At 39.7% G+C, this 27,102-nt stretch overlaps 1 protein-coding gene across 1 annotated transcript in view; it reads right to left on the bottom strand.

The window, feature by feature from the left end:
• Positions 1-27,102, bottom strand: part of CFAP58 (cilia and flagella associated protein 58) — a 116,018-nt gene that overhangs the window by 10,033 nt on the left and 78,883 nt on the right. Inside the window, exon 16 of the mRNA XM_004020330.6 lies at positions 1,511-1,630. Within this exon, the coding sequence (XP_004020379.2) occupies positions 1,511-1,630 (120 nt within the window). The remainder of the gene's footprint in view (positions 1-1,510; positions 1,631-27,102) is intronic.

The raw sequence follows: 27,102 nt of genomic DNA, 5'->3' as shown, positions 1-27,102 counted from the left end.
TTGAGAAGACCCTGATGCTGGGAAAGATTGAGGGCAGGAGGAGAAGGGGACGACAGAGGATGAGATGGTTGGATGGCATCACTGACTCAGTGGGCATGGGTTTGGGTAGACTCTGGCAGTTGGTGATGGATAGGGAGGCCTGGCATGCTGCAGCTCATGGGGTTGCAAAGACTTGGACACAACTGAGCGACTGAACTGAACTGAACTTAGGAACAAAGATCTTGCTTCCAAATAATGAATGTGGAATTTCTTAACAGAGTCCAGATCATGAGGACAAATTGATGGGCAGGCTTGGTACTACGCACTGCTGAATCTTCCACTAGGGGTCACATGTCATTCGGAGAAAAACATCTCTATACCCTGAGATAAAGGGTTAAAGTGACAAAATCCTCCTATGAACCACTGAATGCAGCCCATTGCTAAGAGTGCCTTTCTGACAGTAATGTAAAGAGAGACATGTGCTTTTCTCATCTACACCCAACTTCTGAGAAAATAAGTTTTTATTTTGCTTGTTATATTCAATTGTTTAAATGGATGAAAATAATCAAAAGATTATGCCTCTTGCAAAACTCAAATTATGTCTCAGGATACTCATGTAAAATGAATGCTTAGAGTGGTAAGTTGAAAATTAATGCTTATACACTTCTGTTTCATCTGCCTTTTTAAAGTAAAAGGACGTGATTTTACAACATTCGCTTTGTGAAAGGATTTGTACCATATTAGTCTCACAGCACCTATTTTACCCCAGGCAGAAAGGCAATGACTATTACCATCGTTGCACAGGTAAATGCCAGAATTCAGCTAGCATATGCTACAGTCTGTGCCTGTGTATGTATAAGGCTTCCCTAGCATGCCAAGAATATCTAAGTACTTTTTTAGGAGGTAAAGCTGAAAATAGAGTGGGAACACACAGTTTTTGAGAAAACTTTAAAATGTGTAATTGTAGAACATTCCATCGCCCCAGCTAAGGTTCTTGTGTCACTTAGAAGAGAACTTATGCTAACAGAATCCTAAAATGATTTGACTTCCCCTTCATGACTACTTATTTAGACAGTCCTGAAGCAAGGCCCTTGGGGACAGGGGAGGGGCCTGTGCTTTGTGCACATTTATTTCAGGTGGATAAACGGTAAAAACCTGCTCTGACACAGCGGTCTGCTTTAGTGGGCCATAGTGTCAAAATATTTCTTCTGTTCTTCCCCACTATCCAGATCCTCCAAATCTTGTTGAGATAATCCACACAAACCCTATTCCCCAAATTTCCATTCCATTGCCATCATCCTCTCTCTGTTTCTCCACTTGTTCGTCTACCTGTTTTGTGGGGGTCTATTAGTCTAGGAGCAGAGGGGTACCTTGGAGGCTTGCCTGGGACTGGAGCGCTAAAAAAGCTGATTTCAATGGACTGCAGCCTTTGAGAGACTGGCTCCTTGGACCACAGCGGTAGACTTGTCCAGGGGTGCTCCCCAGAGTGTGGCCATTCTTCAGCTAGGAAGGCGCAGAGGCTACCACTTACTTTAAGCTGCTTGGTCTTCTCCCGCAGCGTGTGGCGATAGATCTGCAGCTGCTCCGCAGCCTCGGGCCCAGGCTGCCGAGCCAGGATGTGCTTTAGCTCCACATACAGTTTCTCCTTTTCCTGGTGGAGAGCATAACCAGAGATGGAGATAAACAGTCCCATCAAGACAAGGACAATGACTTTAACAGCATGTTCGGGATGCTTTGGGATCATCCTAAGGTCCTTCTCAGCTCCACACTGATTACACTCACTCGTAGACTCATCCAGTCGAGCATCAAGCCATAGAGGGTCCTGGCCCTGCCCATCAGCTGGTCGGCAGTAGCCTCGCGATCCCCAGGCTATGCAGCCAACCACATGGAAAGCCTGCCCTCCAGGGGACTGGCAATCACCGCATGAGGAGTGCCCTCATAGCCAGCCTGGCCAGGGACCACCCTCATCTACCAGCATGCTCACATCAGTCAGCCCTGTGAGGGCACACAGGAGGACAGGAGGACACGTAGTCCACACGGGTGTACCATTGGAGCATACAGCTCTGGTGACCAGAGGGGAATGTGTTGTTCCTAAGGAGATCTCCTACATAAGGCAATTTTCCCAAGACTGGAAAAGGTAACTAATGTACCTAACACATAGAAACAAACACAGAATTGAGAAAAAGGAGAAGACAGAGGAATATGTTCCAAATGGAAGAACAAGACATAACCTCAGAACCATGACTAAAGGAAGTGGAGATAAGCAATCTATTCAACAAAGGGCTCAAGGTAATAATCATAAAGATGCTCACTGAACTTGATAGAAGAATGGATGAATGCAGTACAAATTTCAACAAAGCATTAGAGAATATAAAGAACCGATGAAGAATACAATGTTGCTGCTGCCGCTGCCGCTGCTAAGTCGCTTCAGCTGTGTCCAACTCTGTGCGACCCCATAGACGGCAGCCCACCAGGCTCCTCTGTCCCTGGGATCCTCCAGGCAAGAATACTGGAGTGGGTTGCCATTTCCTTCTCCAAAGCATGAAAGTGAAACTGGGATGAAAACAAACAAACAAACAAAAAAAAAAAAAAAACAATAAGGAATCAACAGCAGATTAGATGATACAAAGGAATGATAAACTGGAAGACAGAGTAGTAGAAATTACCAAAGCTAAAAAGAAAAAAATGAATTTTTTTAAAAAACTGAGTACTAGTTTAAGAGAACTTTGATATAACAACAAGAGTAATAACACTTGCCTTATAGGGGTCCCAAGAAGGAGAAGTGAGAAAGAGGCAGAGAAAATATTTGAAGAAATAATAGCTGAAAACTTCCCAACCTGGAACAGAAAACAGACAGCCAGGTCCAGGAAGCACAGGGAGTAGTATCAAACAGAATCGATCATAACAGGACCACAGCGAGATGCACTATAAGTAAAATGGCAAAAATTAAAGATAATAGGAATATATTAAAAGCAACAAGAAAAAAGCAACTAGTTATATACATGGGAACTTCCATAAGATTATCAGCTGACTTTTCAGAAGAAACTTTGCATGCCAAAAGGGAGTGTCACAATATATTCAAAGTGATGAAAGGATAAAACTTACAATCAAGAGTTACCTACCCAGAAAGATTATCATTTAGATTAGAAGGAGAGAGGATGATAAACCCATGTTTGTATTGTCAATTAAACTATGACAAAGGAGGCAAGGATATACAATGGGGAAAAGACATCCTCTTCAGTAAATGGTGCTGGAAAAACTGCACAGGGCGCATGCAAAAGAATCAAACTACAACTAGTTTTTCACACCACATACAAAAGTAAACTCGAAATGGGTTAAAGACTTAGATGCAAGACCTAAAGCCACGAAAATTCCTGGAAGAAAACAGGCAGTAAACTCTTTGACATCAGTCTTTACAAACATTTTTTTTTTTTTTTGGATCTGTCTCCTCAGGCAAGGGATACAAAAATAAACAAACACAACTACATCAAACTAAAATGTTTTTGCACAGAAAAGTAAACTATCAACAAATGTGAAAAGGCAGTCTACTCAATGGGAAAAGATATTTGCAAATGATAAAGCTAACAAGGCGTTAATATCCAAAACATACGAAGAACTCATACAACTCAACATCAAAAAATAAAAACCTAAGTGACTCAGCTAAAAAACAGTGGACCTGAATAGACATTTTTCCAAAGATGACATACAGATGGCCAACAGACACATGAAAAGATACTCAACATCACAAACCATTAAGTGAAAGAAAGTGAAGTCGCTCAGTCCTGTCCGACTCTTTACGACCCCATGGACTGTAGCCCACCAGGCTCCTCCGTCCATGGGATTCTCCAGGCAAGAATACTGGAGTGGGTTGCCATTTCCTTCTCCAGGGGATCTTCCAGACCCAGGGATTGAACCCAGGTCTCCCACACTGCAGGCAGATGCTTTAACCTCTGAGCCAAAACCACGATGAGATACCAACTCAGAATGGCTATCATCAGAAAAGACAATAAATAAAAAGTGTTGGTGAGGATGTGGAAAAAAGGGAGTATTTGTGCACTGTTAGCGGGACTATAAATTGGTGCAGCCAATTTGTAAATTAGAAAAGAGTGTGGAGGTTCCACAAAAAATTAAAAATAGAACTACCAGATGATTCAGCAATTTCATTTCTGAGTATTTACCTTAAGAAAACAAAAACACTAATTTGAAAAGATATATGCATACCAACTTTCATTGCTGCATTATTTGTAATAGGCAAGCTATGGGAGCAACCTAAGTGTCCACTGATAGATAAATGGATAAAGAAGATGCATTATATGTATACAAAGTGATATTACTAGCCATAAAAAAAAATAAAATCTTGCAATTTACAACAACATGGATAGACCTAGAGGGCATTATGCTATGTGAAATGAGTCAGACAGAGAAAGACAAATACCATATGATCTCATTTGAAGGTAGAATCTGAAAAACAAAACAAGCAAAACAAAACATAGATAAAAAGAACAACTGGGTAGTTGCCAGCGGGGAAGGGGCTAGAGGGATCCTTAGCTGAAGAGGATTAAGAGTTAGGAGCCACCAGTTATAAAACAAATAAGCCATGGGGATATAGCATACAGGACAAGGACAGTAGTTAATAATACTGTAACAACTTTGTGTGAGGACAGATGGTTACTAGACTTAGTGTCACGACCACTTCATAACATATGCAAATGTCAAATCACTACGTAGTGCACCTGAAATACACATAATATGGTGTATCAACCATATTTCAATTTTTGAAAATTGTGCATATCCCAACCCTGATCAAGGACCCAGGATGTGCGCAGCATTTGGATAAGAATAATAAGACAAATGAGCAAGAAAACATCTCTCTCTACCTGAACTTATGATCACATGGCTGAGAGACAACAATGACAGAAAACTTTGACAAAGTATTATGGCCAATAAAAGCAGGGAGTGACTAACTCTTATTTGGAGGAGTTGGGGGAAATTTCATAAAAATGTCATTTGAACTCTCCCTTGAGGAATGAGTAGGATTTTTCCCCAAGCGGAGAGAGAAAAGAAGAGCTTTTTATGCCGAGGTTCAGTGACAGAACAGGGGAAAGGTAGTCCAAGGTACTTGGATGCAATTTCAAAAATGACAGAATGATCTCTCTTCATTCCCAAGGAAAACCATTCAATATCACAGGAATCCAAGTCTATGCCCTGACCAGTAATGCTGAAGAAGCTGAAGTTAAAGGGTTCTATGAAGACCAACAAGACTTTCTAGAACTAACACCCAAAAAAGATGCCCTTTTCATTATAGTGGACTGGAATGCAAAAGTAGGAAGTCAAGAAACACCTGAGGTAACAGGCAAATTGGGCCTTGGAGTATGGAATGAAGCAGGGCAAAGGCTAATACAGTTTAGCCAAGAGAATACACTGATCATAGCAAACACCCTCTTCCAACAACACAAAAGAACACTCTACACATGGACATCATCAGATGGCCAATACTGAAATCAGATTGATTATGTTCTTTGCAGCCAAAGATGGAGAAGCTCTATACAGTCAGCAAAAACAAGACCGGGAGCTGACTGTAGCTCATATCATGAACTCTTTATTGTCAAATTCAGACTTAAATTGAAGAAAGTAAGGAAAAGCACTAAACCATTCAGGTATGACTTAAATTGAATTCCTTATGATTATACAGTGGAAGTGAGAAATAGATTCAAGGGATTAGATCTGATAGACAGAGTGCCTGAACCAAAGACAGAGGTTCATGACATTGTACAGGAGGCAGTGATCAAGACCATCCCCAAGGAAAAGAAATGCAAAAAGACAAAATGGTTGTCTGAGGCAGCCTTTCAAACAGCTATGAAAAGAAGAGAAGCAAAAGGCAAAGGAGAAAAGGAAAACTATACCCATTTGAAGGCAGAGTTCCAAAGAATAGCAAGGAGAGATAAGAAAGGCTTCCTCAGTGATCAATGCAAAAAAATAGAGGAAAACAACAGAATGAGAAAGACTAAACATCTCTTCAGGAAAATTAGAGATACCAAGGGAATATTTCATGCAAAGATGAGTACATAAAGGACAGAAATGGTATGGACCTAACAGAAGCAAAAGATATTAGAAGACGTGGCAAGAATACACAGAGCTATACAAAAAAGATCTTCACAACCCAGACAATCACGATGGTCCAGCGCACTAAGCGCAGGCAGCCACGGCCGGTGCATTAAGTGCAGCCGAGAGGAGCTACCCCACGTCCGAGGTCAGGGGCAGCGGCCTAGAGTGTCAGGCTGCGACGGTGCAGAAATGGTCGAGAAGAGCTACCCCGCGTTCTAGGCCAGGGATGGCGGCTGGGAGGAGCAACCCCATGCCCAAGGAGCGGTGGAGGAGCCATCCCACATTGAAGGTCAGGAAGGGCGGCGGTGAGATATCCCTCCTCCAAGGTAAGGAGCGTGGCTGCACTTTGCTGGAGCAGCCATGAAGAGATACCCCAAGCCCAAGGTAAGAGAAACCCAAGTAAGATGGTAGGTATTGCACGAGGGCATCAGAGGGTAGACACACTGAAACCATACTCACAGAAAACTAGTCAATCTAATCACACTAGGACCACAGCTTTGTCTAACTCAATGAAACTAAGCCATGCCCGTGGGGCAACCCAAGATGGGTGGGTCATGGTGGAGAGGTCTGACAGAATGTGGTCCACTGGAGAAGGGAATGGCAAACCACTTCAGTATTCTTGCCTAGAGAACCCCATGAATAGTATGAAAAGGCAAAATGATAGGATAATGAAAGAGGAACTCCCCAGGACAGTAGGTGCCCAATATGCTACTGGAGATCAGTGGAGAAAAAACTCCAGAAAGAATGAAGGGATGGAGCCAAACAAAAACAATACCCACTTGTGAATGTGACTGGTGATAGAAGCAAGGTCCAATGCTGTAAAGAGCAATACTGCATAGGAACCTGGAATGTCCATGAATCAAGGCAAATTGGAAGTGGTCAAACAAGAGATGGCAAGAGTGAACGTCGACATTCTAGGAATCAGCGAACTAAAATGGACTGGAATGGGTGAACTTAACTCAGATGACCATTATATCTACTACTGCGGGCAGGAATCCCTCAGAAGAAATGGAGTAGCCATGATGGTCAACAAAAGAGTCCGAAATGCAGTACTTGGATGCAATCTCAAAACCGACAGAATGATCTCTGTTCGTTTCCAAGGCAAACCATTCAATATCATGGTAATCCAAGTCTATGCCCCAACCAGTAATGCTGAAGAAGCTGAAGTTGAACGGTTCTATGAAGATTTACAAGACCTTGTAGAACTAACACCCACAAAAGATGTCCTTTTCATTATAGGGGACTGGAATGCAAAAGTAGGAAGTCAAGAAACACCTGAGGTAACAGACAAATTTGGCCTTGGAATGCAGAATGAAGCAGGGCAAAGACTAATAGAGTTTTGCCAAGAAAATGCACTGGTCATAGCAAACACCCTTTTCCAACAACACAAGAGAAGACTCTACACATGGATATCACCAGATGGTCAACATCAAAATCAGATTGATTATATTCCTTGCAGCCAAAGATGGAGAAGCTCTATACAATCAGCAAAAACAAGACCAGGAGCTGACTGTGGCTCAGATCATGAACTCCTTATTGCCAAATTCAGACTGAAATTGAAGAAAGTAGGGAAAACCGCTAGACCATTCAGGTATAACCTAAATCAAATCCCTCATGATTATACAGTGGAAGTGAGAAATAGATTTAAGGGCCTAGATCTGATAGATAGAGTGCCTGATGAACTATGGAATGAGGTTCATGACATTGTGCAGGAGACAGGGATCAAGACCATCCCCATGGAAAAGAAATGCAAAAAAGCAAAATGGCTGCCTGGGAGGCCATATAAATAGCTGTAAAAAGAAGAGAAGTGAAAAGCAAGGGAGAAAAGGAAAGTTATACCCATTTGAATGCAGAGTTCCAAAGAATAGCAAGGAGAGATAATAAAGGCTTCTTCAGCAATCAATGCAAAGAAATAGAGGAAAACAACAGAATGGGAAAGACTAGAGATCTCTTCAAGAAAATTAGAGATACCAAGGGAACATTTCATGCAAAGATGGGCTCGATAAAGGACAGAAATGGTATGGACCTAACAGAAGCAGAAGATATTAAGAAGAGGTGGCAAGAATACACAGAAGAACTGTACAAAAAAGATCTTCATGACCCGGATAATCACGATGGTGTGATCACTCATCTAGAGCCAGACATCCTGGAATGTGAAGTCAAGTGGACTTTAGAAAGCATCACTATGAACAAAGCTAGTGGAGGTGATGGCATTCCAGTGGAGCTATTTCAAATCCTGAAAGATGATGATGTGAAAGTGCTGCACTCAATATGCCAGCAAATTTGGAAACCTCAGTAGTAGCCACAGGACTGGAAAAGGTCAGTTTTCATTCCAATCCCAAAGAAAGGCAATGCCAAAGAATGCTCAAACTACCGCACAATTGCACTCATCTCACATGCTAGTAAAGTAATGCTCAAAATTCTCCAAGCCAGGCTTCAGCAATATGTGAACCATGAACTTCCAGATGTTCAAGCTGGTTTTCGAAAAGGCAGAGGAACCAGAGATCAAATTGCCAACATCCACTGGATCATGGAAAAAGCAAGAGAGTTCCAGAAAAACATCTATTTCTGCTTTATTGACTATGCCAAAACCTTTGACTGTGTGGATCACAAGAAACTGTGGAAAATTCTGAGAGAGCTGGGAATACCAGACCACCTGACCTGCCTCTTGAGAAATCTGTATGCAGGTCAGGAAGCAACAGTTAGAACAGGACATGGAACAACAGACTGGTTTCAAATAGGAAAAACAGTACATCAAGGCTGTATATTGTCACCCTGCTTATTTAACTTATATGCAGAGTACATCGTGAGAAAAGCTGGACTGGAAGAAACACAAGCTGGAATCAAGATTGCCAGGAGAAATATCAATAACCTCAGATATGCAGATGACACCACCCTTATGGCAGAAAGCAAAGAGGAACTAAAAAGCCTCTTGATTAAGTCAAAGAGGAGAGTGAAAGTTGGCTTAAAGCTCAACATTCAGAAAACGAATATCATGGCATCCAGTCCCATCACTTCATGGGAAATAGATGGGGAAAAAGTGGAAACAGTGTCAGACTTTTTTTGGGGGGCTCCAAAATCACTGCAGATGGTGACTGCAGCCATGAAATTAAAAGACGCTTACTCCTTGGAAGAAAAGTTATGATCAACCTAGATAGCATATTCAAAAGCAGAGACATTACTTTGCCGACTGAGATCCGTCTAGTCAAGGCTATGGTTTTTCCAGTGGTCATATATGGATGTGAGAGTTGGACTGTGCAGAAGGCTGAGCGCCAAAGAATTGATGCTTTTGAACTGTGGTGTTGGTGAAGACTCTTGAGAGTCCCTTGGACTGCAAGGAGATCCAACCAGTCCATTCTGAAGGAGATCAACCTAACGTTGAAACTCCAGTACTTTGGCCACCTCATGCAAAGAGATGACTCGTTGGAAAAGACTCTGATGCTGGGAGGGATTGGGAGCAGGAGGAGAAGGGGATGACAGAGGAAGATATAGCTGGATGGCATCACTGACTCGATGGACGTGAGTTTGAGTGAACCCCGGGAGTTGGTGATGGACACGGAGGCCTGGCATGCTGCGATTCATGGGGTCACAAAGAGTCGGACACGACTGAGCGACTGAACTGAACTGAACTGAACTGATGATCACTCACCTAGAGCCAGACATCCTGGAATGTGAAGTCAAGTGGGCCTTAGGAAGCATCACTATGAACAAAGCTAGTGGAGGTGATGGAATTCCAGTGGAGCTATTTCAAATCCTAAAAGATGATGCTGTAAACAAATTTGGAAAACTCAGAAATGGCCACAGGACTGGAAAAGGTCAGTTTTCATTCCAATCCCAAAGAAAGTAATGACAAAGAACGCTCAGACTATTGCACAATTGCACTCATCTCACACGCTAGTAAAGTAATGCTCAAAATTCTCCAAGCCAGGCTTCAACAGCATGTGAACTGTGAAATTCAAGATGTTCAAGATGGCTTAGAAAAGGCAGAGGAACCAGAGATCAAATTGCCAACATTTGTTGGATCATTGAAAAAGCAAGAGAGTTCCAGAAAAACATCTACTTCAGCTTTATTGACTATGCCAAAGCCTTTGACTGTGTGGATCACAAAAAACTGTGGAAATTTCTGAAAGAGATGGTAATACCAGACCACCTGACCTGCCTCTCGAGAAACCTATATGTAGGTCAGGAAGCAACAGTTAGAACTGGACATGGAAAAACAGACTGGTTCCAAATCGGGAAAGGAGTATTTCAAGGCTGTACATGTCACCCTGCTGATTTAACTTATATGCAGAGTACATCATGAGATACGCTGGATTGGATGAAGCACAAGCTGGAACCAAGATTGCCAGAAGAATTATCAATAACCTCAAATATGCAGATGACACCACCCTTATGGCAGAATGCAAAGTAGAACTGAAAAGCCTCTTGATGAAAGTGAAAGAGGAGAGTGAAAATGTTGGCTTAAACCTCAACATTCAGAAAATTAAGATCATGGCATCTGGTCCCACTACTTCATGGCAAATAGATGGGGAAACAGTGGAAACAGTGACCGACTGTTTTTTTGGACTCCAAAATTACGGCAGATGGTGATTGCAGCCATGAAATTAAAAGACACTTGCTCCTTGGAAGAAAAGCTATGACCAACTTAGACAGAATAGTAAAAAGCAGAGACATTACTTTGCCAACAAAGGTCCGTCTAGTCAAAGCTATGGTTTTTGCAGTAGTCATGTAGAGATGTCACAGTTGGACTATAAAGAAAGCTGAGAACCAAAGAATTGATGCTTTTGAACTGTGGTGTTGGAGAAAACTCTTGAGAATCCCTTGGACTGCAAGGGGATCCAACCAGTCCATTCTAAAGGAAACCAGTCCTGAATATTCATTGGAAGGACCGATGTTGAAGTTGAAACTCCAGTACTTTGGCCACCTGATGTGAAGAACTGACTCATTTGAAAAGACCCTGATTCTGGGAAAGATTGCAGGTGAGAGGAGAAGGGGACACAGAGGATGAGATGGTTGGATGACATCATTGACCCTATGGACATGAGTCTGAGTAAACTCTGGGAGTTGGTGATGGACAGGGAGGCCTGGCATGCTGCAACCCATGGGGTCACAAAGAGTTGGACATGACTGAGGGACTGAACTGCCCTGAAGTCCAATTCAGCAGGTGCACTGGGAAGGTGAGGGGAGAAGAGAGACCAAAGGCTGGGGGTGTAGCTTGGCAATGTGGTTTGGGACCACATCCTTAGGCAACTGGGAGCCAAGGATGAGCCATATCTGGGTTTGTTTTCAGAGGAATAACTCCAGCAGGAAATCAGAGAACAGAATAAGCCCCAGTACAAACAGAAGATGAAGAAAACTGGACCCAAGATCGCTAGAATGGGGAAGTGGGTAGATGTGAAGAGAGTTCTGAGGTAGGACCACGGGGATTTGGTGAATGACCAGACAAGTGAGGAAAGAAGGAACAGGAGCCAAGAGGACTTCGGAGTCTTTAACATGGACACTTCGGTGTCTGGAGGGTGTTTGCAGTAGAGGCAAAGAGACTGGGACAGGGGAGGATAGGGAGAGAGGGCAGGGAACTGTTACTACATTCTCTCCTGACCTTCAGTGGGTCCCTGAAATGTTAAGGTTGAAGCCCTGTGGGAATACCTAGAAGAGGAGTTGAAAGTCAGTTCTCAGACTAGAGAATCGTGGAGCATGTTGGATCTAGAGACGGGTCTTGTCCAGAGTCAAGAAGGTGGATCCGTCAACTGGGATGGCTTACAGGGAGGGCCAGGGCAACCAGAGTTTTGGGAAAACTAGCATAGAAGGGGTGGGTAAGTGAGAGAGACCCAGAGAAAGAGAATGAGGGAGAGTAAAATAGATGTCTGAAAAGGCAGGGATGCTTTGAATGGTCAGTGATATCAAAGAGAAGATACAAAGACAAGAAACAGAACAGAAGACTGAACACGGCCGCTGGGGTGGGCTGTGAGGACCAGGCAACCTTGGTCAGAAAGGCAGGAGTAACACATGGGGGGCAAAGGTCACAGAGGCTGAAGACCAAGTCAGACGTCACAGAAAGTGAGTCTTTTAAGAAATATGACAGGGGAAGAAAAGAAATCTGGAACTGGCTTGAGGGATTAGTAGAAATCCAGGAAAACTAGGGTATGCAGATTTATCCTACACTGTTGGTGGGAATGCAAACTAGTACAGCCACTATGGAGAACAGTGTGGAGATTCCTTAAAAAATTGCAAATAGAACTACCTTATGACCCAGCAATCCCACTCCTGGGCATACACACCGAGGAAACCAGAACTGAAAGAGACACATGTACCCCAATGTTCATCGCAGCACTGTTTATAATAGCCAGGACATGGAAACAACCTAGATGTCCATCAGCAGATGAATGGATAAGAAAGCTGTGGTACATATACACAATGGAGTATTACTCAGCCGTAAAAAAGAATTCATTTGAATCAGTTCTGATGAGATGGATGAAACTGGAGCCGATTATACAGAGTGAAGTAAGCCAGAAAGAAAAACACCAATACAGTATACTAACACATATATATGGAATTTAGGAAGATGGCAATGACGACCCTGTATGCAAGACAGGGAAAGAGACACAGATGTGTATAACGGACCTTTGGACTCAGAGGGAGAGGGAGAGGGTGGGATGATTTGGGAGAATGACATTCTAACATGTATACTATCATGTAAGAATTGAATCGCCAGTCTATGTCTGACGCAGGATGCAGCATGCTTGGGGCTGGTGCATGGGGATGACCCAGAGAGATGTTATGGGGAGGGAGATGGGAGGGGGTTCATGTTTGGGAACGCATGTAAGAATTAAAGATATTAAAATTTTAAAAAATAAAAACTAAAAAAAAAAAAAAGAACTAAAGGAAAGGACTTCCTAGGATTCCAAAGCAAATCAGAATTCTATGACTTAATTAAACCAATAAACAATACAGAATTCCCACTTGTGCTCTGAAGTCTAATTGCTTGTAACCTGTTTTCAAATCCTTGAACTAAGGATATTACATTGGAGCAAAGATTTATTTCTAAGGCATCTCAGTTCTGGATTCCCATTTCTCTAAACTGCACTCATGTGAACAAACATTGATAAAGACTGGTGTGTCTGCTCATTTGTCTCTGTACTTACCACTCACTTCCTTAAGGTAATTAATTATGTTTAAGGAAAAAAATATAAGTAATAGCCATCTCATTAAATGAAACATTCAGTCAAATGGAAACTAATTTTTACCTAGAGCTAAGTAATCTTACATTGTCATCAAATGACTGATTAGTGAATTTTCTTTTACCTATTATTTAGATGACATTTATTTTCTCTGGCCAAAAAAACAGATTATTTGATGACAACATAAGATTTGTTTTAATTTTTCCTTTTCCTGGCCAAATTATAGAAAATTTATTACAAATAACATGACTCTACCTTCACAAGACTGTATTCAACTTAAAAATTAGTCAGACGGCAATAAGCTTCTAGAGAAACAAATATCAAAATAATACTTACCATTTAAGAAACAATTCCAGAAGTGACATGGAAACCCAAAAGCCAGCACAAAAAAGAAAACTTGGACAAATAGAATCACAAAGTGGCAATTTTCCTTTGCTGTACAACACCTCCTGTCACACCTCACAGTATAACCTTCCCAGTAAATGGATGCAGTCAGCAATGAGAAAGATATCAGGAGGTGAGTTTATTTTCTATAGCCACTTAACACCTGCTCTGTTGGAAAAATAACACGTCTGACAAGACTTCAAAATTCAATTTGGAGAGGGTAATAAATATGTGGGGAAACCCATGAAACTGTTTTGCCCATTTCTTTAATCTCACTGTTCTCTATACCCAGAGTACAGGAAGACTTGAAAAGTAAAGAATCTCCCAGTGGTGAGGGGGAGCAATCTGGTTTGGGGTATAATAATGTCTTAAACAGAAAAAGGTCATCTTATTCCAAAAACCCTCAAACGTTTCACAGGCATAATTCTTTTCAGTTGTTCCTGGTAGGGAAGGAGGAATGAGTCACAGAAAAGCCTTCAAGAAGCAAATACCTTTTCCTCACCTCACAGGTGAGAATCACGAGGTCACCAAGAATGAGTGGTAGGCGCGATTCCTTCGACAAGTCAGAAACCTCGTCGTAATATACTGAAGGATCACTGTTCCCGTGCAACACCTCCTCTGGGGCTTGAAGACGTGTTACAGCCCTGAACATAACCAACCAGGGTCAGATTGAGTTACAGAATTCCTAAAGGCCACACGATTACATGGATGTGAATTTGAGCAAGCTCCAGGAGGTAGGGAAGGACAGGGAAAACTGGGGTACTACAGTCCATGAAGTTGAGAAGAGTTGGACACAGCTTAGCAACCGAACAACAACAACACAATAACACCAACAGGAGAATGGAGCCAGGTACAAAGCCAGGCGGGAGGGAATTAGAGGTCAGGGTATGACTCGGCTCCCCCTTCTGTTGACCAGCCCATCGGGACAGGCCTTGCCATGTCCTCTAACAGGACATGCAATCTTCATACACAGAGTGGACGATGTTGCCACTTGTCCTGTCTTCTGTAACTTCCTGGGGTTTTATTGTGGCTGTAAAATGAAATGAAATAGGTTTATTCTAAAGGATAACTGAGTGACTGAGTAGTGAGGGTCCACAAGTGTGGAGAAGAAATGAAGAAACGGAGTGAATTATCATGAAAATTGCCTGAGTATTCAAAGTCAAAAAAGTGCTGAGAGTGAAATAACCCAGCACAAGGGATGCATGTGCAGTCATGGTAGGTGGAAAGAATATCAAACGATACTTTAGGATGAAGACAGTAAAAGTGGGAATGGAGCTGGGTGGTAGAAATGGGAAGAGGGAATGGAGCTGAGTGGTGGAAATGAGCTGCCAGGCTTCAACATGTGTGAACTTGGGTCTATGCTTACAGCAGAAAACTTAGCTTTTGATAAAACCAACGTGAAGCCTGGTCAGCATTAACATTCTAGCCGTGTGTATCATACAGATTTGCATTTGGGGAGAACGTGCTAGTAATTTAGATAAACATGGAGTGTTTGATGGATTGAAGGTCTTAAGTACGATTGTTTTCCAATTTATTTCTCTCCTAACCCTCTACAAGGGCCAACCAAGCTCTTCAAACATTGTGCAATGGTGTGTATAATAACCCCATTTAGAGACAAAGCATGCAATTCTATTATATAGAGAATCTATCTTATGCAACAGAGACTCATTAGCTGTCCAATGTATATTGTCTCCATAAGCCAGCAGTGGAAGAACCAGCTGCCTTGTAATACATATCCTGTCCTTCCTCATTAAGCCACATCCATTTCTTTTTAAACCAAGTCAATTAATTTGTCACTGGGTTAGAAGCACCATATGCCAATGGAACATCATAAGAAGATCATAAATAGTTTATTATTTCCCCACCAACAAAATATCACATCTTCAGGTTGGCACTTCTTTCTTTATTCCGAGTCTGTGCTTAATGCACATCAATATTACTTTGTAGCATGCTTCACACTTTAAATTATTTTATGAACAGTTATATTGGGGGGAAAAAAAGCTCAGCTATTAATACCAAGAGACTAGCCCTCTCTTTGGCTGAGCGTAACATTAACCATACTACTTTCATCCTTGAAATGATGCTCTCTTCCTAGACATCCCAGTCTCTCAGGTGGACAGACTGTAAGATATGTTTATGGATTATTTTGCTGCAAGAATCACTGCCAAGTGATTCTGGATACCAGCACGGCTCATTGTCAATATTGGCTGAGTAAGAAATTAACTACAGTATTAGCTTCAAATAATGATGTCATTACATGGTGACAGTCTGAACCCCGTATTGGAGACTCCAGATATGGAACCACTCAGACTTCAGGTGTTTGTATTTCATCTACTAATAAATTAAAAGTCTATGTTCTGAACAGTCTAGGCAAATAAGGGTCAATGCCATTCTGGCTATAATTCAGAGGAATAAATTGAGTTGTTCACAGAACTCCTTTCCCCACCGAGCTACGGTTTTATATGCACTGTCTGTTTCTTTCCCATGTCTTCTGCTTTGCCTCTTCAGCTGAAAACAGAAGGTAGTTCACATTCGGTGTGCAACTTAATGCTCTTCTTCCTCAGCTCACCTACTTGGGGCAACAACTGACTAAGAGGAACTAATGTATTCTGTTTTAATCTGAATCTGAGCTTAGCAAATGCCGGTGCCTTGATTCTGTTCACCCTGGATTCATCAGTTTGCTTGGGCAAGCGTTGGGAATAATTACTGCACCCTTGGACTAACTCACTCGTGCACAACAAGCAACTCCTTTCCTGATCCAAATGCACACACTTATCTACATCTGCCAGGGCGAAAACCACCCACTCAGATGTTTAGATGTCACACATTCCAAGGAAGAGACACCTATCTTGCCTTCACTCTTGCTCCCTCAATGGCTTCCAGACAAAGTTGATTTTTTTTTTTTAATCCCATGACCACTACTTCCGAGAAAGCCTACTTCACAGAGTATACAGAAAATTTCATTTCCAAAATGTCAACAGATGCCATTTGTGTTACTTCAATATTTAATCTTTATGAGTCCATTCTTTCTTTCCAATTGAGTTATGAGGCTTTAAGGTCAGAACCACAACAGATTGTTCTAAAGCTCCCTTTCAACCCTACTACTAATCTAAACACATTCGAGTTACTCAGTAATTTTGTTGCTTGCAATTTATATTGTCAGCAAACTATGCCCATCATATTTTAGTAGGACACATCAATAGAGGTAAGATATATTTATGTTGAGAACTTTTACTTGAATTAGGCCATTGGGTACCATCTTCCTGTTAACAGAGCTTGTATATAATTCAATACTGTGAGCCAATACTGTAAGTTTCATAGATTTGAGCTAAACTTTTCATTGTGTATATTGTATGTAATTGAGGAAATCACTTGATCTTTTAGTTAAATGTTTATAGCGGTTTCCTGATAGTGCAAGTTGTTTCAAATACTTTTTTTAATTCTTAAGGCTTACAAATGCATTCACTTAATTCTGAAAACTTGGCTTGTATGTGCACGTGCATACTGATACATGTAAGAATGGAAATGCAAGCATAATTTTAACTACAGTCCTCAACTAAATAATGTGCTGACATTTTTAACAACTTCCTTAAACACAGAAATTCTAATTGCACACATCACTCTTTTCCATAATTAAAAATGCAATACACTTTTGCCTCTTTGCTTGGCTTCAGTCCTTTTCTATCTTCCCACCCCCATCCACAATTTTTAACAAAAGACTAAAGCCAGATTTAAATTTTTAAACAAAATTGCTTCCCTCTCTCTATAAATGCACTCCAGAACACTGCCTAATTTATCTAGGAATGCCTGTTTTCATTAGTAGGAAAATAAATTAGAAACTTTGCAAACATATTACATTTCTATCTAGCGTTTGAAAAGGAGAAAATAATGGCTGATACCTTGGGGCTTTCTTGTTTATTAGGTTTATAACAAAAATGTCAGCTAAACTGAACTCTGGACCTATCTTGTTTATGATGTCATGAAGTAGTAAAGCTCCCTGGAGAGGATAGGAGATGCTAGATTTGGGGATGAAATAGAATTACACAGCTGACTTCCTTATGAGCATGGAACCACTTGGTTACACAGTGGTTCTTGGCTTCAGATGTAGATGATTAAGTGTTTTATGAGGCATGGGAGAAATTTGCATGCACTCACCTTCACCATTTTTGGAACAATAGAAAACACTTTCTATTGCTTTCTGATATAAGCAATGCAGACTTTCTTTTTTCTTCTTCTTTAACACAAACTTTCTTGAGAGACCTTTTCACAAGGGATTTTATTTCCAAATGCAAGTATATGTTTAAGAAGACCTGTACAAAGCATATAATTGTCTAGATCAGCCTTAACTTTGTTACCACGACTATTGGCTTGTTATACCTTTGTACCTTACCTAGCAACTTAATGTATGTGAAGAATTAGCACATGTTACATAATGGCAGTGTTATCTTTTCTTAAAGCTTGTAATGAAACAGGTATAGATAAGTTCAAGCCAAATAAGTTTTTATTTAGTACCACTACCACTACATGCGATTGGTACTAATCACATGCATAAGATTATGCCAGTGTCACACATACAAAGACAACTCAGGACAAAAACTTCAAGGAGCTTACTATTCAGTTGAGGAAAAACAAATAATAAGCCATAAAGCAAGACAGTAATGCCAGGCCTACAGAGACGTGGTAGGCGTGGTGTGTAGTTTGCGAGTAGGTTCAAAGGCAGAGATGAGGTTCATTTGGTGGACCACAGAGAGGGAAATATCAATAGCTCAGATTGGTCTTGGTCATAGTATTAGTAGCAGCAATATTTGCATTCATGAATTAGAGAAGGGCCTCACTATCAAAGGATAAATTTAATAGCTAAAGCCACTTGAAGTCTATCCACTTGAAATGTGAGCATTTTTCATAGGAAATAGTAAGGAAGAAAATTCAAATGAGATGTTTCTCCTTGAAAAACTCATCTAAAACTCATAAAAAGAAGTTTATCTTGTCTTATTTAATATTTTATATTTTAATTGTAATGATATACTACTTGCTAGAACAAAAATCAATTTAAATGATTGGATTTTTTAACATAACTAACATTTTTATAGCACAATTTGATTTAACTTCATATATCTGACTTCTGCAATATACCATTTTCTTAAATTTTTATTATTTAACAACCATACAAAAGAATATCAATACCATATACAACTACAAAGCATAATTACAAACTGAATGCTCAGGACTAATCAATCCCCAACTTTATGAAATAGAACATCATTAGTACCTAAATCAGTATATTCCTTTTTCTGTCCCATCCCTGTGACTACACTGCTATTACCGTCAGTCAAGGTAAGCACCATTCTGAATCTCATTATTATCCTTCCCTAGATTTTTTTCATAGAGTTTTGTCATATACCTATTATTTTAATTTTGTTTTGCTTTGAGCTTTATAAAAACATATCCAAGTCTACCCAGTTTCCTTTGACTTGTTTGTTTTACTCATCATGATGGGTCTAAGATTTGTTGATGTCATCAGGTGTTTCTGTTCATGTAGTTCACCTGATGTTCTACTGAATGAGAATTCTACAATTTACTCCTGTTGGTGGGCATTCGGGCTGTTTCTAAGGTTTTCGTTTTAACCAAAAATGTAGCTAGGAACATTCTCGTGCATATTCCCTAGCTCAGAAGTACAAGTGCTTCCAGAACATAGAACTAAAAGTGGAACTGCTGCATCTTCAAGACACACGAATGTTCAATTTTGTAAGACCATGTAAAATAATTTTCCAAAGCGTTGTGTAAAAATCCCCACTGATCTACATCCGTGCCATTACTTGATGTCATCAGGCATTCCTCAGCACAGTACTCAACGAAGCCATACCCACACTCCTGGTCCACTGAGATTATAAAATAATTTATACTGCATTAAGCTGTGAAATAGGTGGTGATTTATAACAGAGCAATAGATAAACCTCTTTTATCCCTCTAGAAATTGCAAAATTGTATCTCAGCGTAGTTGTGTATTTCATTTCTCTGCTTAGAAAATAAAGTTAAACATTTTTTTCATGTTTATTCATCATTCGTGTTTCCTCTTCTGAGAAATGCCTGTTCACATACATAATTTTCCTGTTTTTCTACTGAGTTGTCTTTCTCTTATTGACTTATGATTTTTAATATATTTTATATATGAAGATATACAGAGCTTGTGACTTGCTTTCTTTGACTTCTTTAAAGGAGCAGGCATTCTTAATTTTAATGTACTTAGTAAGATTTACCCATAATTTATTTCATGGTTAATGTTTTTTGTATCTTAGTTAAGTGCTCAAACCACTTACTTTTAAAAGATTTCCCTTAGCAGAAATATTCAAAGCCCTCATTAATTCCTCCCAAATCCCATTAATCCTTTGATATAAAACATTCTTTTGAGGTACCTATACTTTACTTGTTAAATTTTCTTTTTCTATCAGATGCTGATTCATCTTTTGTATGTGATAGCATCATTTTTCCTAGTAGCTCTTGCATTGACTTCATGAGACTTGACATCTTTTATAAAGCTTACAGTTTTACTTAACAACTGCTTTACATCGTATTTGCACTTTCTGTAGGGTACTAATAACATTGGACAATTCTACTGAAAAAGAGAGACGAGTGATGTCAAGATGGGTAGGAGTTAGTCACGTGATGCTGGTTAGGAGGTCTGAGTAATAACAGTCATATAAATTGCAAACTCATTACTGAACATATTTACATTATGACAACATTCACTTTCCTGCACAATCACACAATTTGGGAGAATCAGACAAGGAAAATTGGAAAAGCTATCGTAAGCCATAGCAGCAGCTCCCATTTATAGAACAGGTATTATGGATGTGCCAGGCATGATGCTAAGCTCAATACGTACGTTATTTCAATACCTCATCAAAACAAACCTGAGAACTGATTGTTATTATTCCTGTTTGCTAGATGAGAAAGTTGAGGCTCAAAAGCATCAGTGCCTTTGCAAAATGAAACAACTAGAAAGTGGCAGAACCAAGATCTGAACCTATATGAAACAGAATATTTCAAAGACTGAGATATATCCATTTTGCTCTTAAGTAACACATGCACTGCTTCTTACAGCAAGTGGAGAGTAAAAGAAGAGAAAAACGTAAACAAAGGTTTAAAGGTAAAGAGCAGGAACATGAAAGCCTGCAAACTTACTAGAGTAAAAAGAAGGATTGAGGGGTCTTGAGTGACAGGCAGATGACTATATTTTCAACATAACAGGCAGAAATCATTGAGGGTTTCTTGGTGGGCAATATTAATATATTATTACTATAGTATTTATTATAATATTATTATATATATGTATGGCTCAAATTATTTACAAGATAAATATATATATAATAAAACATTTTAAAGACTGAGATTAAACTATGTATAAGTATATATGTATAAATTCTAATATTTTCTTCCAAAATTTAGTAGATTTTCTCAAGCGCTCCACTTTGAAGAACACAGGTCTAAGATAATAGAAATGAGGACCTAAGTCAAGGTGATGCCTAGGGACAAAAATATAAGGTTAGGAACAGACGCAAGAGCATCTGAAGATGGAATTTACTGACATAGTAGGAGGAGAATGGAGGAATTAGACATGACTTTAGTATTTTAAGCCTCTTCATAGCTGGAAAAACTGCCACACCATGAAAATGTGCATGCAAGCCATGGGAAGAGCTGGATTCAGGAAGATGATGAGCTCAGTTTTAAAAAGTGAATCAATAGGACATCCCCTTGACCAACAAGTATTAAGTAATACGAATCCAAAATGCAGCAAAGTCTAGATTAGCCTCTGGGACTGTATCTATATAAAGGTGAAAATCAAAGCCTTGGTTAAGAACAAGATCCTCAGAGGAGAAGGCAGTAAAAACAATATTCACAGATATGCCTCAGAGAATGGTGACCATCTAGGGAAGCAGAAAAGAGGAAAAGGAGCCAAGAAAGAAGAGAGAGGGAACAGTCAGCAAAGGAGGAGAATCAGCAAACTTGTGAGCCCTGAGATAATAGAAGAAGAAAGTGTATAAAGTGTTTGATAGCATTAAATATGGTTGAAGTCAACAGGGACAAGTGATGAAACCACTGGAATTGTTTACTCATCTATTTAAACATAAATTCCAAGAGCTAAGACATGGAAGCCACCTAAATGTTCACTAACAGATGAATGGATAAAGATGTGGTATTTACACACACACATACACACACACACACACACTGGAATATTACTCAGCCACAAAAAAGAATAAAATAATGTTATGCCATTTTCAGCAACATAGATAGACCTAGAGATCATAATACTTAAGTGAAGTAAATCAGAGAAAAACAAATATCATATGATATTGCTTATAATCTAAAAAAATAATACAAATGAATTTATATACAAATAGAAACAGACCTGTAGGCATAGAAAACAAACTTATGGTTACCAAAGGGGAAAGGAGGAAGAAGGTAAAATAGGAGTTTGATATTAACATATACAACTGGACACAAAATAAATGTCCAGCAAGGACCTACTGTATAGCACAGAGAACTATATTCAATATTTTATAATTCCCTATAAGGGAAAATAATCTGGAAAAAGTATATATATATATATATATATATATAATTTCCCAAGCACTCAAGGGTTTCATCGGCAAAGGACCTGTCTGGGTCCATATGTTTCTTTCGCCTGGATCTCTCTCTCTCTCTCTGGGATCCTTGCATCTTAGTGATTTGTTCAGGTGACTGAATTAGGTTGCCTGAACCTTTGGTTTCTAAAGACAGTGTTCAGTTCAGTTGCTCAGTCATGTCCGATTCTTTGCGACCCCATGAATCGCAGCACACCAGGCCTCCCTGTCCATTGCCAACTCCCAGAGTCCACCAAAACCCATGTCCATTGAGTTGGTGATGCCATCTAACCATCTCATCCTCTGTCGTCCCCTTCTCCTCCTGCCCTCAATCTTTCCCAGCATCAGGATCTTTTCCAAAGTGTCAACTCTTCGCATCAGGTGGCCAAAGTATTGGAGTTTCAGCTTCAGCATCAGTCCTTCCAATGAATATTCAGGACTGATCTTCTTTAGAGTGGACTGGTTGGATCTTCTTGCAGGGGCATGCTTTAATCAAGCACATATCTAGGGCCTCCTAGTCTCTTCTCCTTAAAGCCTGGGGGTGAAGGGTCAGGCCAGACAATGAAGGTCAAGCTTCCTCTCACCAAAGTGCCACTGAGGTAGGAAATAAAAAGGAAATCCTAGAACCATAAAAAAATTAATTAGGCCTATCATATAAACAATCCCTTGGGGATTAATAGGAAAAGACAGGATGCTTCCAATTATTCACAACATAGTCACTATAATACTAGCTAACACTTACTGAGCATGTTTCACAAGCTTACAGACACTATGTATGTAATCCTCATACACAAGCTCCATTTCACAGATGAGGAAACTGAGGCTCAGCAAGGCTAAGTAACTTGCACAAGCACACCTATGAATTACAGAGTCAGGATTCTAACCCAGGCCAGTGTGACTCCAAGCCTGGACCAACACACTCCTGGCTGCTTTCCAATCCACTGCCAAACAACCTCCCTCCACTACTCTCAGCCATCAGCCAAACCAGAGGGAGTGAGGGATCAGGGGAGAAGAGCAGCTGTATATAGAGCTGCATAAAGCACCCTACACAACCAAGTTATTAAAGCATGCTATGTGTACAGTGAAAAGTAGCTCAGGGATATCTTGCTAACATGGAAAATTCTGAGTAAGCCAGCTCAATATCAAAATAAGAAATACTCTAATGGAATTACATACTCGAGTTTGAAATAACTCCAAGTAACTTAGATTTTGTGATTAAATCCTAAACAGCTTCCAAGCAAAAATAGAACCATGACATCACAGGATGGGCTCAGAGCATGGAGGGCTCTGTCTGCTCCCCTTCATGTTCCCTGTGAGCCCACCATGCTAAGTCATTGTCACTCCCTAATCCTCCAGATTCTTTTAAGCCTTCATGCCTTTATTCTGGCCACTCCTGTCTCCAGAAAGTCTAGTCCCACCTCAATCCCTGGTCAAACACCTTATCCTTTAAGACTCTGCTCAAAGTAACTTCCTTAGGAGGACTTTCTAATTTCCTCTAATTAACTGCATCTTTGGTGTTATCACAGTGTTCTTGGGTATTTTAGCCTTGGATTGATTTAGCCATATTCTTCAGTTCATGCTACATTACTCATCACTGGTCCATCTTTAACTTTATATATGGTATAAATAACACTGAAATATCTACATACACTACATCTTCAGTACATTTTATACAACTGACTTATTTTCCCTGAATTAATTGCTAAAAAAGTAGAAATTCTAAGTCTGACATACTACCAAATTCTCTTCTAGAACATTTACATCAATTCAAGCTCCACCCACAGTATACAGAAGTACCTATTACCCCTACATTCTCAGTTCAGTTCAGTTCAGTTCAGTCGCTCAGTCATGTCCGAATCTTTGCCACCCCATGAATCACAGCACGCCGGGCCTCCCTGTCCATCACCAACTCCCGGAGTTCACTCAAACTCACGTCCATCAAGTTGGTGATGCCACCCAGCCATCACATCCTCTGTCGTCCCCTTCTCCTCAGGCCCCCAATCCCTCCCAGCATCAGAGTCTTTTCCAATGAGTCAACTCTTCGCATGAGGTGGCCAAAGTACTGGAGTTTCAGCTTTAGCATCATTCCTTCCAAAGAACACCCAGGACTGATCTCCTTCAGAATGGACTGGTTGGATCTCCTTGCAGTCCAGGGGACTCTCAAGAGTCTTTTCCAACACCACAGTTCAAAAGCATCAATTCTTCAGCACTCAGCTTTCTTCACAGTCCAACTCTCACATCCATACATGTACTGGAAAAACCATAGCCTTGACTAGACGGACCTTTGTTGGCAAAGTAATGTCTCTGCTTTTGAATAGCCTGTCTAGGTTGGTCATAACTTTTCTTTCAAGGAGTTAGCGTCTTTTAATTTCATGGCTCAAATCACCATCTACAGTGATTTTGGAGCCCCAAAAAATAAAGTCTGACACTGTTTCCATTGTTTTCCCATCTATTTCCCATGAAGTGGGACCAGACACCATGATCTTAGTTTTCTGAATGGTGAGCTTTAAGCCAACTTTTTCACATTCTCAGTAGCACTAAGTATATTCAACTTTTTTTCATCTTTGCTCATGTGATAGGAAAAAAGGATAGCTATTCTATTTTTAAATTTTCACTCTTTTGATTACTATTAATGTTAATCATATTGTTATATGTTTATTAACCCTTCATATTTTTTCCTTTGTGAATTGCTTGCTTATGATCTCTATTAAATTATTCATTGAGGTGATCATCTTTTCCCAATCGATTTACAAAAGTTCATTATATACTAAAGATATCAATGTGTTTTCTGCCATATTTGCTGCAAATTTTTTTTCTTTTTTTGTCTTTTCATTTTTAAAGTGTTTTCTGCTATATTGATGTTTCACACTTTTTAGGCAGAGAAAACTATCACTTTTCTTTTGTGATTTCTTCCTTTGGTATTACACTAGAAAGTTCTTCCCCAACCTCTAGGTACATAACCTAGAGGGATGCTCATCTATGTGTACCAGGAGACTTGTATAAGAAAGCTCGCTGAAATACATTCACAGCAGTGAATATTTGGGGGGGGAAAACTAAATGTGCCTTGTAAAAAAATAAACACAGTAGAATATAAATATAGTAGATAAATAACAGTGAAATATACAACAGAATTACCTGGAGCATCTATGTGATTCATCATGGATATTTCTCAAAATACATGTTGAATGGGGAGGAAAGAAACAAAAATGAATAATAATACACGTCCTCTATTACCGTGTGTACATATGAAAGCAATTCTCAATGTTGGTTTGTAGATGCATCAATTTGTAGTAAAAGCATAAAAACATACTGAAGGAATAAACATCAAATTCATGATAGTTGTTGCCTCTAGGAAAGGCAGGGGAAAAAACGGAACTTTGAAAGGGTACAAAGGGGCATTCACTCCATGTGAAAAATCTACTCTATCTTCTAATCAAAAACAAATGTGCACCCCGGTCTCACCGCAACCACCCTAAAAACCCCAACCAAGTTTCCTGCCACTGCTCTCTCACAAGCCATTTTTGGATGTGTTTGACAGCCACTCTGATCTCCCCCAAAAGCCTCATCGTGTGAGTAATAAACTTTTTATAATATGTTTGTATTAGGTTTATTAGGTATATTATATTATGTTAGGTTTATTATAATATAATAAACCTTTTATAATAACCCTCTCAAAAAATGTGACAAAACATTAATAGTTACCATTCTGGATGGGTAGTGAGATATTTTCTTCTCTTACACTCTATTTTTCTGCATTAACATTTTTTTTCCAAATGAAAAAAAGGAGAGTATATCCCCCCTACCAAGAATATATAGAAATTCACTTTTATTTTATTCTACATTTGCAATATTTCTTAAAATTTATGATATAAAATAGGACTCTAAACTAACGAATGAATGAAAAAGTGAACCAACAAAAGCAAGTGAAAGAGTAAATGAACGAAAAGAATGACTGAGCGGCTAATTCATCTAAATGACTACATTATTCTCTCTCCCACATTCAGATTATGTAAACATACTCAGTGAATCAGAAAGAATTTAGCAGCCATGCTGGCATTCGAGTAACTGTGGCCATAAACCAGGTTGATGCCAATCCATACAGTAGCCACTTGCCATATGCGGCTTATCAAGCGCTTGAAAGGTGGGTTGTCTGAATTGCTATGTGTTGTAAAAATGTGAAATACATACTAAGATACTCTGAACTTAGTAGCCCCAAAATGTAAAATACCATATTAATACAAAACTAATTTCATGCTAAAATGATATCTTAGATCAATTGGGTTGAAAGATGTATACTATTAAAATTAATTTCACCTGATTCTTTTTATCCTGTTACTGAAACTACTAGACAATTTACAGTTACAGATAAGGCTTACATTGCATTTTTACTGGACAGCAATGAACTAGAAAAACAATGTTGTTTTAGATCTAAAATTGCAGAAGAAAAAACCATGTTCACGTTTCACATATGCCTAATCTGAATGCAAACCATCCACCTCTTTACACAAATAATGACATGAAACTAGATGAAAAAATATGAGGTCATTTTGCTGCACAGCCGACAACTCGGAAAATTAGGCCTTACGCAAATTGTTCTATGAAGCACTTAATAAAATTTTAAGGAAGTGGAAAATCTTTTATTAAGTTCCGTAATACAAAGTAGATTCATTTCCAAAAGAAAATCATAAGGTGAGAATGTAACATGGAAAACAGCAGCTGGCATGAAACGGCATTTTGTTGCCAGTCTTCCCACGTTTCTGTTGCCCCATGTGCTGAGTGCTGAGTGCTGAGTGCTGAGTCCTGAGTCCTGAGTCACTCAGTCGTGTCCAACT

The sequence above is a fragment of the Ovis aries genome, chromosome 22 (assembly GCF_016772045.2).
Source record: "Ovis aries strain OAR_USU_Benz2616 breed Rambouillet chromosome 22, ARS-UI_Ramb_v3.0, whole genome shotgun sequence".
In the NCBI taxonomy this organism is placed as follows: Eukaryota; Metazoa; Chordata; class Mammalia; order Artiodactyla; family Bovidae; genus Ovis; species Ovis aries.
The sequence above is the reverse complement of the archived record's forward strand: the minus strand, read 5'-3'. Positions and strand labels throughout refer to the sequence as shown.